This window comes from Lissotriton helveticus, chromosome 11, assembly GCF_964261635.1.
Source record: "Lissotriton helveticus chromosome 11, aLisHel1.1, whole genome shotgun sequence".
In the NCBI taxonomy this organism is placed as follows: Eukaryota; Metazoa; Chordata; class Amphibia; order Caudata; family Salamandridae; genus Lissotriton; species Lissotriton helveticus.
In genome coordinates this window covers 108,347,989-108,361,129 of record NC_136072.1, presented here as the reverse complement: position 1 = coordinate 108,361,129, position 13,141 = coordinate 108,347,989, and the positions used below count along the sequence as shown (strand labels likewise).

At 49.8% G+C, this 13,141-nt stretch overlaps 1 protein-coding gene across 5 annotated transcripts in view; it reads right to left on the bottom strand.

Annotated features, from left to right (window-relative positions):
* The window catches only part of KCNMB2 (potassium calcium-activated channel subfamily M regulatory beta subunit 2), an 863,472-nt gene that overhangs the window by 465,929 nt on the left and 384,402 nt on the right, over nucleotides 1–13,141 (bottom strand). Inside the window, exon 1 of one of the 5 annotated variants that reach the window (XM_078665728.1) lies at nucleotides 12,861–12,983. The exons of the other annotated variants lie outside the window; for them this stretch is intronic. Within the exon in view, the coding sequence (XP_078521854.1) occupies nucleotides 12,861–12,862 (2 nt within the window). The 5' untranslated portion in view covers nucleotides 12,863–12,983. Of the gene's footprint in view, nucleotides 1–12,860; nucleotides 12,984–13,141 lie in introns of those variants that run through there. 5 annotated transcript variants of the gene reach the window in all.

The following is a 13,141-nucleotide window of genomic DNA, read 5'->3' as shown; positions in this document are numbered from 1 at the left end:
ATTACTGTAATGCCTTATACGCAGGAATAAACAAGGGCCTGTTACAGCGATTACAAATTGTGCAGAATGCTGCGGCTAAGTTTTTTTGTGCTGGACGTGCCCAGGCGCTCGTCAGCCACTGCCGCTAGGAAATCCCTGCATTGGCTTCCGATTAAAGCCAGGATTTCCTTTAAGGTTTTCTGTTTGATTCATGGGGCCCTGAATAGGAATGGGACGGGAGGAATAAGAGACCTGCTGGTTCCGTATGCCCCCTCCAGAAACCTTCGTTCCTCTAAAAAGTTCTTGTTATCAGTCCCCCGCGTTCGAAGAGCTAAGTGGGGAGGCAGGGCTTTCTCTAGCCTTGCTCCGAAATTGTGGAACACTTTGCCCTGTGAAATCAAGTCCCTGCCATCATTGCAAGCCTTTAGAAGGGCACTGAAGACATGGCTCTTTGCCAAAGCCTACCCTTAGTTTTGGGATCTGCCTTTTTTGTGATTTTATTTCTTGATAGGCGCCTTGATGCCTCCGGGCTAAGTAGCGCTATATAAGTTCTCATTCGTTTCATTTCATTTCATTTCATTGAGGGAAAAAGATTTTAGAAGTTTTTTAAAATTTTATGCAAATGTTGATTATTGTTTGGGGGGCGTGGCCTGGAGCCGAAGATGGTGGACGCGTAGTTCCAGAGCTCCGTCCACAGCCCAAAAATACTAGCGATATATCCTGCAGCCCCGTACGGCAGCCCATCTGATCTCTACTCCGGAAGCCCCCGGGGGGGTGCTGAAAGCAGCGGTGAGGTGTTATTCCACTCGGCCAGCAGCGCGAGAGCGCTGCGTCACCGGCCCTTGCAGCGGCCTTCGGGACGAGGCGAAGCCCCGGGCTCAATTGGGTGGCCTGCCCGACTCGCACTGCACCATCAGCGCGGTCCAAACGGGGCCCCTGATCAGAAGTGACTGTGGACTTCAGCGGAGGCTCCGGAGCACGCACGGACACCCTCACATGTCCGTGGCCCTGCTGCCTGCCTTCCAACACTGAGCACCTTCCGGCTTCCCTGCTGTGAGACCTGCGGGACGCGCGGGAACCTCACCGGATTGGTTTGCCGGCTCGCCCTTCGTCCTTGCGGCGTCTGCCTTCGGCAACTCTGGCTGGGCCTGCAGATACAGTGCTACCGCTCCCTGGGCCATCGGACCGGAGTGCCCGACCCTGACTGGACCTTTCTGAGTACACCGGGGCTGTGGTGTATTGACTGCCTCCGGCGCCATTTTGCCAGCACAGCCGGGCAGTACCCTCGGCGCCCTGAAGGTGAGACGGGGCCTTGACCCGGGGTGTTGCTCCCCTCGGACCGGACATTTTACAAGGTAGGACACACCACTGAGAGCCGGAGGACCCGCGCCGGCTCGTTGCGTGGGGGTGCGACGTGAGCAATACCGCCTGGCCATATACTCCCAGCATAGCTGCCCATCACGCTCCTGTTCAGGATTCCGAATCGTGCCTAACAACACCTAGGGCCACACGGTCCCTATTCTTCTACTCCCTGGAAGCAGGGGAGACGACTGTCTGCTGCCCCCAGTAGACTTACAAGCACCCCAACTACAGTGCAGCGCGCATAGACCATATATACGCTCTGCCCTCTTTGACCACTACATCCTGTATCCCCGGTGGCCGTGGACTGCGTATTGGCTGGTCTCCGGAGCAGGCAGCGGCGTCCAGAGGTGTCCACTGCTGCGTCACCCTGCACACGAGATCCATGGGCAAGCCCAGGGGCAGGACCCATGGCCAGGGAGCCGCGATGGACGTGCAATCCACGGGCTCTGAAGACCCACTGGCCTCCTCCAATGCGGACATCATCCCGCCGACCGGAAGGGGCTCCCAGGATGCAAAATTGGACCTCATCCTAAACGAGATACGCGCGACGCGCGAAGCCTTGGAATCACGTATAGATAGTATGGCGACGGGACTATCATTATTAAGGGCTGATCACAGCAAACTGGCAGAACGGGTAGCGGAACAAAAGATCACACTGAATGACCTTGTACCGCAACAGACGGAACACTCCACTAAGTTGGAAGGTGTGGAGAAACAACTTAAACAACTGTGGGATAGGGTGGACGATGCCGAAGGGCGGGCCCGTCGCAACAACGTCCGCATCCTAGGTATTCCGGAAAGAAGCGAGGGGAGGAACCCTACCCAATTTGTGGAAGACTGGCTGCGGCAGTTAGTGGGCCAAGAAGATCTCACTGCCCTCTATAGTGTGGAACGGGCACACAGGATGCCGCCGCGGCCCCCCAAACCTGGAGCTCCCCCTCGTCCTCTTATCGCATGCCTCCTTCACTACAAGGATCGTGACGCTGTCCTGCGGGCAGCCAGGGAGAAGGCGCCGATACGTTTTGAGGACAAGAACATCTCGGTCTACCCTGATTTCACTCCTACAGTACAGCGTGCCAGGTCCACCTTCATGAATGTCAAACGCAAACTAAGAGACAGAAACATGAAATATGCGCTCCTGTTCCCTGCACGGCTCAAAATTCTGCATGCAAACAGATCCCACTTCTTTGATTCGCCAGAAGAGGCAGAAGAATGGATGGAAGTCACCCTCTCACCGCCGGCCTCACAGGACCCGTTTGAAGATCGCCAGGGCGAAAACCGTGGAAACCCTCCGACTCGACAGGACAAAGGCCCCAGCCCGGGACAACACTCTTCCCAGGGTGTACCAGCGCAGCCGCACCATTCTGGTGCCCTCACAGGCAGACACCCATCTTCATTGCAGCGACAACGGCTAACGGAGGAGGCCTTGGCAGCGCACGACGCGGTAGCAGCTGCAGACAGACACACCATCTCCACTGACACCCGTACTGAGGTGTCTGGTTCGGTCGACAGCTTGCCGCTCTTCCCGAGGGTCACAGCCCAGATGGCGGAGGAGTTCTGAACTGCTGCAAGTATGCTCCCCTCCGGGTGGTAACGTATGACTGTCTCCCCCCCACTTGTATGGTAGGCGGTGGGTTGCATGAGGGGCCTATTTCTGGGTGGGCTGTTGAACTAATACAGGCCGTAGAGAGAGAGACTACTGACAGAGGCCTGTCGCCCCCAAGATGCATACATACTTAACTGACTTGTGCCCACGTTGGGCACCATGGTTTGGATCTCGGGCACGTTTGCCTGGGAACCCTTTTGTTCAGGGAATCCAGGGTTGTAAGACACTCTCATCCTTTCACGGAACCGGACTACCATGGGTACCCGGGTTTATCATCCGGCTGAGTCTCATAGATGGAAATGGGGCCGCTTAATAAATACCAAATGTGCACTTGGAACGTGCGTGGCATGGGGGCGGTTCATAAACGCCATAGGATATTGGCCCAACTTAACCGCAGGGGGACACAGATTGCTTGCCTCCAAGAGACGCATTTGAATGCTGCTGAGAACATGAAACTCCGAAAGAAATGGAGGGGACAGCTCTTTGCTACCTCCTATTCTGCGTTCTCCAGGGGGGCGGCGATCTGGTTCCGCGGCTCTGTCCCTTTCCAGTTACTGGAGCACAGAATCGACACTGAGGGGCGCTATGTATTTGTGCGGGGGCTGCTGGACGGGGAGGGTATTGTGTTTGGGTGTGTGTACTCGCCGAATTCGAATCAGGCGGAGTTCTTGTTGACAGTGAACGGGGTACTTGCAGACTGGGCGGATCATCGATTGTTGATTGGAGGGGACTTTAATGCTGTGCTTGATGTTGCTTTGGATAGGTCACATCCCCCTTTGCAGGCGGCTGAGAGCAAAAAACAGGCAGAGGTTTTAGCGAGATGGTCCGAGGGATGGGATCTGACAGACGCGTGGCGTAGTGTACATCCACGAGACAGGGAATATACCTTTTTTTCACCACCCCACCAGCTCCATACCAGAATCGACCACATTTTCTGTTCCCGTTCCCTAGCGGCTTCCATAGTCCGAACCCAACACATGGGGAAAACTCTGTCTGACCACAGTCCTGTAGAACTCACCTGGCAGTGGGGTAGGCGTCTGACCCCCATCCCAACTTGGAGACTATCTCCAGATCTACTTGAGGACTCTGTATTTCGGGCCTCCCTGTCTGACACTATAGTTTCATACTTTTCCACAAATACTAACACGGCCAGCTCCCGACTAGTGGAGTGGGACGCCTTTAAAGTTTGCCTGAGGGGGGAGGCAATGGCTGCTGGGACGGGTAGGAAACGTGCAGTAATTGCCCAATTGACGGAAGTGGAGAACTCACTTGCGCCCTTAGAAAATGAGGCAGCTGGCACCAATGCACCCTTCACGCCACTACAGGAGGCTCGCATTAGGCAAGCGGAACTACTGGAAGACTTGAGGCTCCTAGACTACAAAGAGTACACGAACAGGCAGCATACACAGGCGGTTAGGGCCGGCCCCCTGCTAGCTCGCATTCTCCGTGACTCCCCAATTCATCATCCCATCCTGAATATTCTGGATCAGGCGGGCACCCCAACTAACACCCAACTCGGGATTAATACGGCGTTCAAGGACTACTATATAACACTTTACAGCCCTCCGCAGCCCCTACCCGAAGATGCATTCGAGACCTTCATGAGGGACCTGACTCTACCTCAACTCACTGAGAGTCAGGCCAAAGACCTGAAACGCACCATTACGATCGCTGAAATTAAGCAGGCGATAAGAACTCTCCCCAAGGGCAAAACCCCTGGTACAGATGGCCTACCGGCCGACTTTTATGCGACATTCGTAGACCTCCTGGCACCGCGCCTGCACACTATTTATATTGAGGCCTTACGGACGTCGTCCCTTCCACAATCGTCAATGCAGGCGTTGATCACATCTATATTAAAGCCTGCCAAGGAAGGGCTGCAAATGGCGGATTATAGGCCACTTTCCCTCCTCAATACTGACTCCAAGATATTGAGCAAGGTACTGGCAGCGAGACTAGTGCAATACGTGCCGCAACTGATCCACCCGGATCAATGCGGTTTTATACCCGGTCGTAGCACGGCCATGAACCTTAGACGTTTAGCACAACTGATGCTCGGAGGCGGTGGAGACGTACACTCAGAGGGCTGCATATCTCTGGACTTAAAACAAGCGTTTGACTCCCTTAGGTGGGACTTTATGTTCGCCACCCTGTCCAAATTCGGGATACCCTCTGAATTCCTTGACTGGGTCAGATTGCTCTATACCGTCCCCACAGCGAGAGTACGCACCTCTGGACTTATATCGGCTCCTATAGCCATAGCAAGGGGCACCAGGCAGGGCTGCCCGCTATCCCCCCTCCTTTTTGTCCTTGCCCTTGAGCCCATGCTTTGTCGGCTTCGATTGATGGCTCCCCAATATGGAATACGCAGACACGGGACTGCACATATTGTATCTGCTTACGCAGATGATATTATATTGTATTTCCGAGACCTGAGGGGAGATCTGAGCTCTGTTTCCCAGGTCTTCGAGGACTTTAGGGCGATCTCTGGTCTGACCATAAGCGAATCTAAATCCTATGGCTACACATTTGCGGCAACGGGCTTGATTACACCCTTACCCTTCGCCCCTCATGCATTCCAGATGGCGGAAACCACCTTTAGATACTTGGGGATGCAAATATATAGGGAGTCCGACCTGATGATTGATGGAAACCTTGGGAGGGCCATCAGAGCACTGAAATCACAGATTCAATTCTGGTTGACACTCCCACTTTCCATACCCGGCAGAATAGCGATATCAAAGATGGTGATGCTTCCCCGTCTTATCTATTATTTCACCAACTTACCCTACCTGATCCCAGCAGCGACATTTAAGACCCTGGACACTCTCCTTACTGAGCTCATATGGGGGCACGGCCGCAGACGTATAAGCTTGTCTAAGTTGCAACTCCCCTCTGGCGCGGGAGGTATGGGCCTGCCGGACTTTAGAGCTTACAACTACGCATGTCAGCTTCAATGGCTGGCTTACTGGGTGGCTGGCCGTAATCTCCAAGAGATCGACATGTCGGTGGAGGGCTACGGTGGAGGGAACTTGCACACACTACTCCTACCTAATTCGAACATACCGAGGGATACCCCACCACTACTTAGACTAGCGATCCTTTACTGGAGGAAGGCTCTGAAATACACTTCGCCTAAGTCTTCCTATGCCCCCACTATCCCACTTCTGGGCATCCCATTGGGCACAGGAGCTCTCACGATGACCGCACTAACCACATGGCATGACGTGGGAGTATCGAATGTAGGTGACCTGTTTACTGACGGCCACTTGTTGTCCTTTGAAGACTTCAGAACCACACAAGGCATACCCGGGGGATCATTCCTTCTGTACGCCGGTCTTCGCAATTATATCACACATACATGGGCACCTGAGGGACAGGAACCTGACACAAACCCCCTCACTAAGATGCACTATCTAATGGGACCGGGTGCACATCTGACGAGATGGCTTGCTGCGGGCATCAGAGAAGGGAGGACATTCCCTCTCTCGTTTCTCAAGGAGACATGGGAGGAGGATATTGGTAGACCCCTGAGAGACAAGGAATGGGACCGAATACTGCAGTTTCCCAGGAAAGTAGCCAGGAACCCCAAGTTCAAATTCATACAATTAATGCTGTTACATAGGGCCTACCTGACCCCGCACCGCTTACATACGATGTTTCCTGATGCTAAAAGCAATTGCCCCCGCTGCGACACTGAAGATGCATCACTGATACACATGATGTGGCAATGCCCCAAGTTAGGATACTACTGGACCACGGTCCATGCATCACTTGAGAGCGCAGGAGCCCTGTCCCGATCTCCTACATTAGAAGGCACGTTATTAGGGCTGAGACCCTCCCAGCGCAGCAGGACGGTGGCGTCACGCTTTGCAGATCTGGCCTTATTATTGGCGAAGCGAGCTATCACAATGAGATGGAAGTCACCTAACCCACCCAACCCTGAATTATGGAAGGCAGAGGTAGTGCGCTGGAGCAGGGCGGAGGGAGAAGCGCTGCAACGCGAAGAATACAGAGGGTTGCGGAAAAGGCCGATCTCACTAGACTGGTTTGCCATGTTGGGGGAGTTTGAAACGGGGGATGATGGGGAGGAAGGGGATAATAGTGACACACCGAATATGGAATAAAATGTCCGAAGCCGGAATTTCATCTCACACACTGTCACCGGCTGTGTTGCAAAGTTATGGGTCGAGGACCGTCCAATCACTGGCTTGCTGCCTCGCACCGACTAAGTGTACTGAAAAAGAGACTACATGGTGTACTAATAAGGGTGACCCAGATAAATGTTCGTTCTATTCACTTCATTTGATAACTGCTAAGAGAGTGTCGGGTGGGTTGTTCGAGGGTGGTGGGAGGGTTTCTAAAGATGGGGGTTTGTTTAACTGCGACAGTTCTGATCGCCATAAAATGTAAAATGTGAAATCAAAATGACAAAGCTACAGATTTGTTTTGAGCGGATATCTCCATGGTTTATTTTGATGTGCTGAAATTGAAATGTGTGTAACTGCTTCACATACTTTACTAATAAACAGATTTTCAAAAAAAAAAAATGTTGATTATTGTTTTTTTAGCAATTTTAACGTTATGTTGGGGTTCGACCAACAAATATTTCACATCAATAGAGTGCCCGCCACTTCATCAATAAGGTAAGTATATATTTAGTATTCTTAACTTTGCATCTAATTACACTACACCTATATTGCGATGCATTTGCTAGGTCGATGTAGTGGATGTGATATTTTTGTCATGCGATATATAGCATACAGTGCCCTGAGGGTGTACCTCTATGAGTGCAACAGCTGTATTAAAAAAAAAAGGACAGTAACACATGTACATGCTGCCCCTGTATGCGTAGAGACATAAAAGTATGCTTCCACTACCCTCTTCTAGCATGGCAATATCATTTCCAGTGGCAGGACTCAAAAGGTGGAATACTGGAGCCTGAGTGGCACACATTGATGTGAACATGGATCCCTTTTGAAGTGACGATGGGCTGGTGGTATATACATTTCAATGTGCAGCTGCTCTGCTAATTTACATAAAATGTATGAATCTACTGGGGGGATATAAGAGACACACATTTTATGTGTTTACCTACACAGTGCAATGCACAACTGTGTATTGTTTTTAAATAAATAGTAGCATTTTTATTCAACCGCATGGTCCTAGTTATCAGCCTTGAAATGATGAAAGGCAGAATCAGTTAGACGTTTTACAGGGATTCACATCTGTGACTAAATTACTTAGAACTAGTGTACCAACCTACTAAGGGCGATATGTAGGTAATTTAAATTTACTGATTCAAAAATACCGAATTTTACCGATTCGGTATTTTCAAATCGGTAAATGGTATGTAGATAACAAATCAGTAAAAATTACCGAATCGTTAAGCTGTGCATAAGCTTTTGGTAAGGGCTTCGCATTCCTGATCTAAATTTCCTTGTCTGACGGAAGGAGGAGTGGAAGCGAAAAGAAGATCTACTAGGGTTGCAGGATCGATTTTTTTCCATTGACGCACCATTTTCCATATTTGGGGCGGGTTGGTTAGGTGGCCATCTATTGGGATACAGCACCTAATTAGGGAGTGATCTGACTACATACACAGGGCAATGTCTGTAAGGATGGCTCCTGGTTGGGAGGTCCAGACAAGGTCCAAAGTATGACCTTTAATGTGTGTAAGGACCTCAACTAGTTGTTGGAGGCCCAGTGTGGGCAGTCAGACTGATGTTCCAATTACCCAGGAGATCCAGTGTTCGTGGACATCTGCGTAGTCTCCACTGGTTACCTATTGCGAATAGAATTCTGTTTAAAATTCTGGTCCTGGCCTATCGTGCTATCCACCAGTTGGGTCCAGTATATCTGCGGAATAGATTTGTTCTTTATGCTCCTAAACGGGCTCTTCGCTCCGCCAACTTGTGCCAGATGGTCCAGCCTAAGTTTAAGCTTGCAAGAACAGGAGGCAAATCCATCTCTGTTAAGGCAGCCAGAGCATGGAATGCTCTTCCCTTGGCCCTTCGCACTGTTTCCTCACTTTCTCAGTTTAAGAAGGGACTCAAAACTCATTTGTTTAATATCACTTTGTAATTTCTCTATTTGTTATGTTGGCTGCCCCGCTTTTTCTCACTTACTCACCGCGCCAGGATACTCCTGAGTAATAGAGCGCGCAATAAAAGGCTTCATAACATAACATAACATAACAGTCTCAAAATGTAGAGCTGCCGGGTCTTTGGGTGTTTTGTCCCAGTGTAAGTTGAAATCTCCCACTACTAATACTCTTTGGTATCGTGTGCAAATGTCAGAGATTATATCTGTAAAGAGATCGTTAAACTGCGGGGTTGGTCTCGGGGGACGATATACCATCAGGAGGGCGAGGCAGGAGTTGTTAAGAGTGATTTTTACCCCGAGTACATCGGCTAAATCGATATTCTCTGCCGTTATTTTGGTGACTGTAAGTTGTGTTTTAAAGAAGAATGCCACCCCCCCCCCCTCTGATGTTACCACTGCGATTATGCCACAGGACATCGTATTCACTTGGAAGGGAGGCGATAATATCTGGTACTGATGTATCACCCAACCAAGTTTCGGTGAGCGCCAAAATGTCAGTGTCCCCATCCTGGAGAAGGGTGAACATTTCCAGGTGATGTTTGTGTAGGGATCGTGTATTCAGGGTTGTGACTTTCAGTTCAGTCTGGATTTTGGCAGCTGGGATAGTTTTGTGTATAGACGGATTTTGGAAGGATGGGAGGGAGCTGTTTCCTATAGTGTTTTTTGGATGTTTTCTTCCTTTATTTTGGTGAGTGTGGACCTACTGATGGTATGGTTCTTGGAATCAAGGGAGTGTAAATCTGAGTAGCCTTATCGTTGACCAGGGAGCCTGGCCCCTGGGCCCGGTCGTGCACTGACGGGCGCAGACGAGCTTACCTTTGGCGCACCTTCGGCGCGCCCGTGGTGCGCCCGCTGCGCGTGTCCGCTGGCCGCCCTCAGGTGCATCGGTCTAAGTAGGGAGCGAAGCGGAAACACGACTCCGCCCCCTTTGACCGGATGTGCAGCGCAAGATCAATCTGCTGCGAACACGCCCTCCACTCAAACAGCCGAGGCTGCGGGACCCGAGGCGGTTAACAGACAGAGTGAAAAGTGCAAATGCAGGTAAACATTTCTTTTTTTAAAGAGGCAAAGTAGCTAAAATAGTGAGCTTTAAAATCATTTCCAGAAGCGCTTTTCAATTAGGTGGCATAGAGCACAGTGTAACACAATGTGACCGCGCATGAGGTCAGGCAGCCGCCTACTCAGCACAGTCCCTTCAGCGCCCGCAGGTCCATCGTTCTAAGTAGGGAGCTAAGCGGAAACGTGACTCCGCCCCCTTTGACCGGATGTGCAGCGCGAGATCAATCTGCTGCGAACACGCCCTCCACTCAAACAGCCGAGGCTGCGGGGACCGAGGCGGTTAACAGACAGAGTGAAAAGTGCAAATGCAGGTAAAAGTTTCTTTTTTAAAGAGGCAAAGTAGCTAAAATAGTGAGCTTTAAAATCTTTTCCAGAAGCACTTTTCAATTAGGTGGCGTAGAGCACAGTTTATCACAATGTGACCGCGCGTGAGGTCAGGCAGCCGCCTCCTCACTACAGTCACCACATGCCCTAAGGGCATGTATCTCTGTCACATGGCACAGGTGTAAATGCACAGATTTGCATTTACAGAGGTATTCGTTGGTAAATAACGAATCCTGTAAGAACAGAAGCACTCTTCAAAGTGCTTCCTACATTCCATTTACCGATTCGGTAAATGATGATTCAGTAAATATCGAATCGGTAAATACAGATTCAATATTTACTGATTCAGTAAATTTGCCATCTACATCGGAAAAGCCTATTACCGGTCGCTAACGGCCAATTTTGGCCGTTACCGACTGGTAATGGCCTTCCTACATCTGGCCCTAAGTCATCTCTGTCATTTGATACATGTGGTTATTTCAATTGTCACTATCATGTGAGCTCTAAACTAACATTTATGATACTACTAGGGCAGAATATTAGAGTCTCAGGGCCTGATTTGGATCTTGGCAGATGGTTACTCCGTCACAACAGTGACGGATATCCCGTCTGCCGGAATATAAATCCCATAGGATATAATAGGATTTATATTTCGGCGGACGGGATATCCATCACAGTTGTGACGGATTTCCCCGAAATATAAACCCCATAGGATATCATGGGATTTATATTTCGGCGGACGGGATATCCGCCACCGTTGTAAAGGATTTCGCTGAAATATAAACCATATAAAATATAATGGGATTTAAATTTCGGCGGATGGTATATCCATACAGTTTTGACGGAGTTAGCCCTCCACCGAGATCTAAATCAGGCCCTCTGTCTTGCAGTGTTTACCTATGCAGAGAAACAGTGTCTCATGCTTTTTAAAAAATAGCTGGTTTTAAAAACCCTATGGTCCTTATTATCGACCGAAGCAAGAGGAAAGGCTTACACTTTGGCGCTATTCTTTACACACTATTTGCAAGCCAGATCTATTAGCTTTGACAGTGTGCGTTTAATATACTTCAACCTTTGTGTGGGACAAGAGTTTCGAGGTGGGCCAAAGAGTAAGATGGTGTTTGATCGTGAGTGTGGGAGGAGGTTGCCCTCAGTACTTACTGTGTAAAAAAATAAAACTAAGTGCAGGAGTGCAAGGTATTTCGTAGAAAGTCACTGTAGCTTCCATAGCCCATTGCCTCTCTGAAATGGCAGCACCATTGCTAATTCCTAACAATCACAAATCCTACAAATAACACAACTGAACTATTTAATCTCACCCAAAGCTATAGCAGTTCTTAATTTGAGCCAGTGGTTTCCGGTGCTCAGCATCAGCACTTAATCATCAACACCGGCGCTTTAAGGACAAATTCAGTTACAGGAAGATTAAGCGATTTGCACAGAATCACAAGATGTTGATCTAACGCGGAGACTCTAACCTGGTTCCCCAGCACTGAAGTCAGCAGCTCTGGCCATTACGCCACATCCTCTCCCAATTTTAATGGTTAGTAGTTGGTTCTGTTTTAGGCGGCGCTAACAGGAGAAATGGGCCGGTTCAAGCTGCCTCCTGACGCGAGCCCCAGCACTTATTTTTTCTTTTACAAATTACCCACTGAATAGGAACGGCCTGGGGGCGCTGATGCCAATATTTTTCTATCTACATAGTATTGTTATGCTTTCTGCTGATGTGCTCTTCTCAAAAACAGTCAGACGCCACCACCACCACGGAGTGGACTGCCATAAATTAGTGCTGGTGCTGAGCGTCAGAAAACACCCCCACAAATTAAGCATGGGTGGCCCTGGCCTCTGGTTGGGGCAGAGAGATGCTTTGCAGCAGAACAGGAGAAAGGGTGCAACACTGTAAGGGAAGCCTGCTCAAGAGACAGTGTGTAAGCCTTGAAGTCTCTGAAGTGAGGCGGGGAAGGGCAGGTGTTATCCCTGTTGGGCCAGTGGGGTGTTAGCAGGAAAAGGTGAGCACGTGGGAATACAAGTAATCGAAACATTTACGTATTTATCTACAGGAAGTTTACATTTTCAAAGTAACTGATAATAAACTGAGGCACCAATAACATTTTAGGGCATTTTTTCCCAATTTAATTATTTGCAATAAATCACACCGTCAAACATTTTTAATTTAATGCGTGTCCAAATTCTCCGACAATATAAAAATGTAGGGGCAGATTTACAAGCCCCTTGCGCCACATTCGCGTCACTTTTAACATGGGAAAAGTGACGCAAAAGTGGCGCAAGGGGCTTGTAAATCTGCCCCGTAGTCTCTGTTAGCCTCACGACATGGCGGGAAAACATACAAAAAAAATCCGAGTATTACAGTACAAAGCAATGAAAACAAACAGACACACAAGCATCTGTGATGTAAAACACTCACATAAGAACGCCGGAAGAGCTGGAGATAGTAGGGTCATCTTAAAGAGAAACGGCAGGACCCTACCGCTGTACCACGTCTTGCAGAACAAACCCTGAACACCTCCGCGAGCTCTCATTAAAAGGTGGGTGTGGCACTGCCCTCGGCTGCCATCGGGAGCACGCAGAGGACCGGTGCCTCCGAGCTGGTGATGCAATGAGCCAGCCGGGGTTGCTTCGACACATCTCCGTGCTCAGAGCTCCGCACGAGCAGGTGGGGGCGTTACTTCACAGAAACTCTGCTCA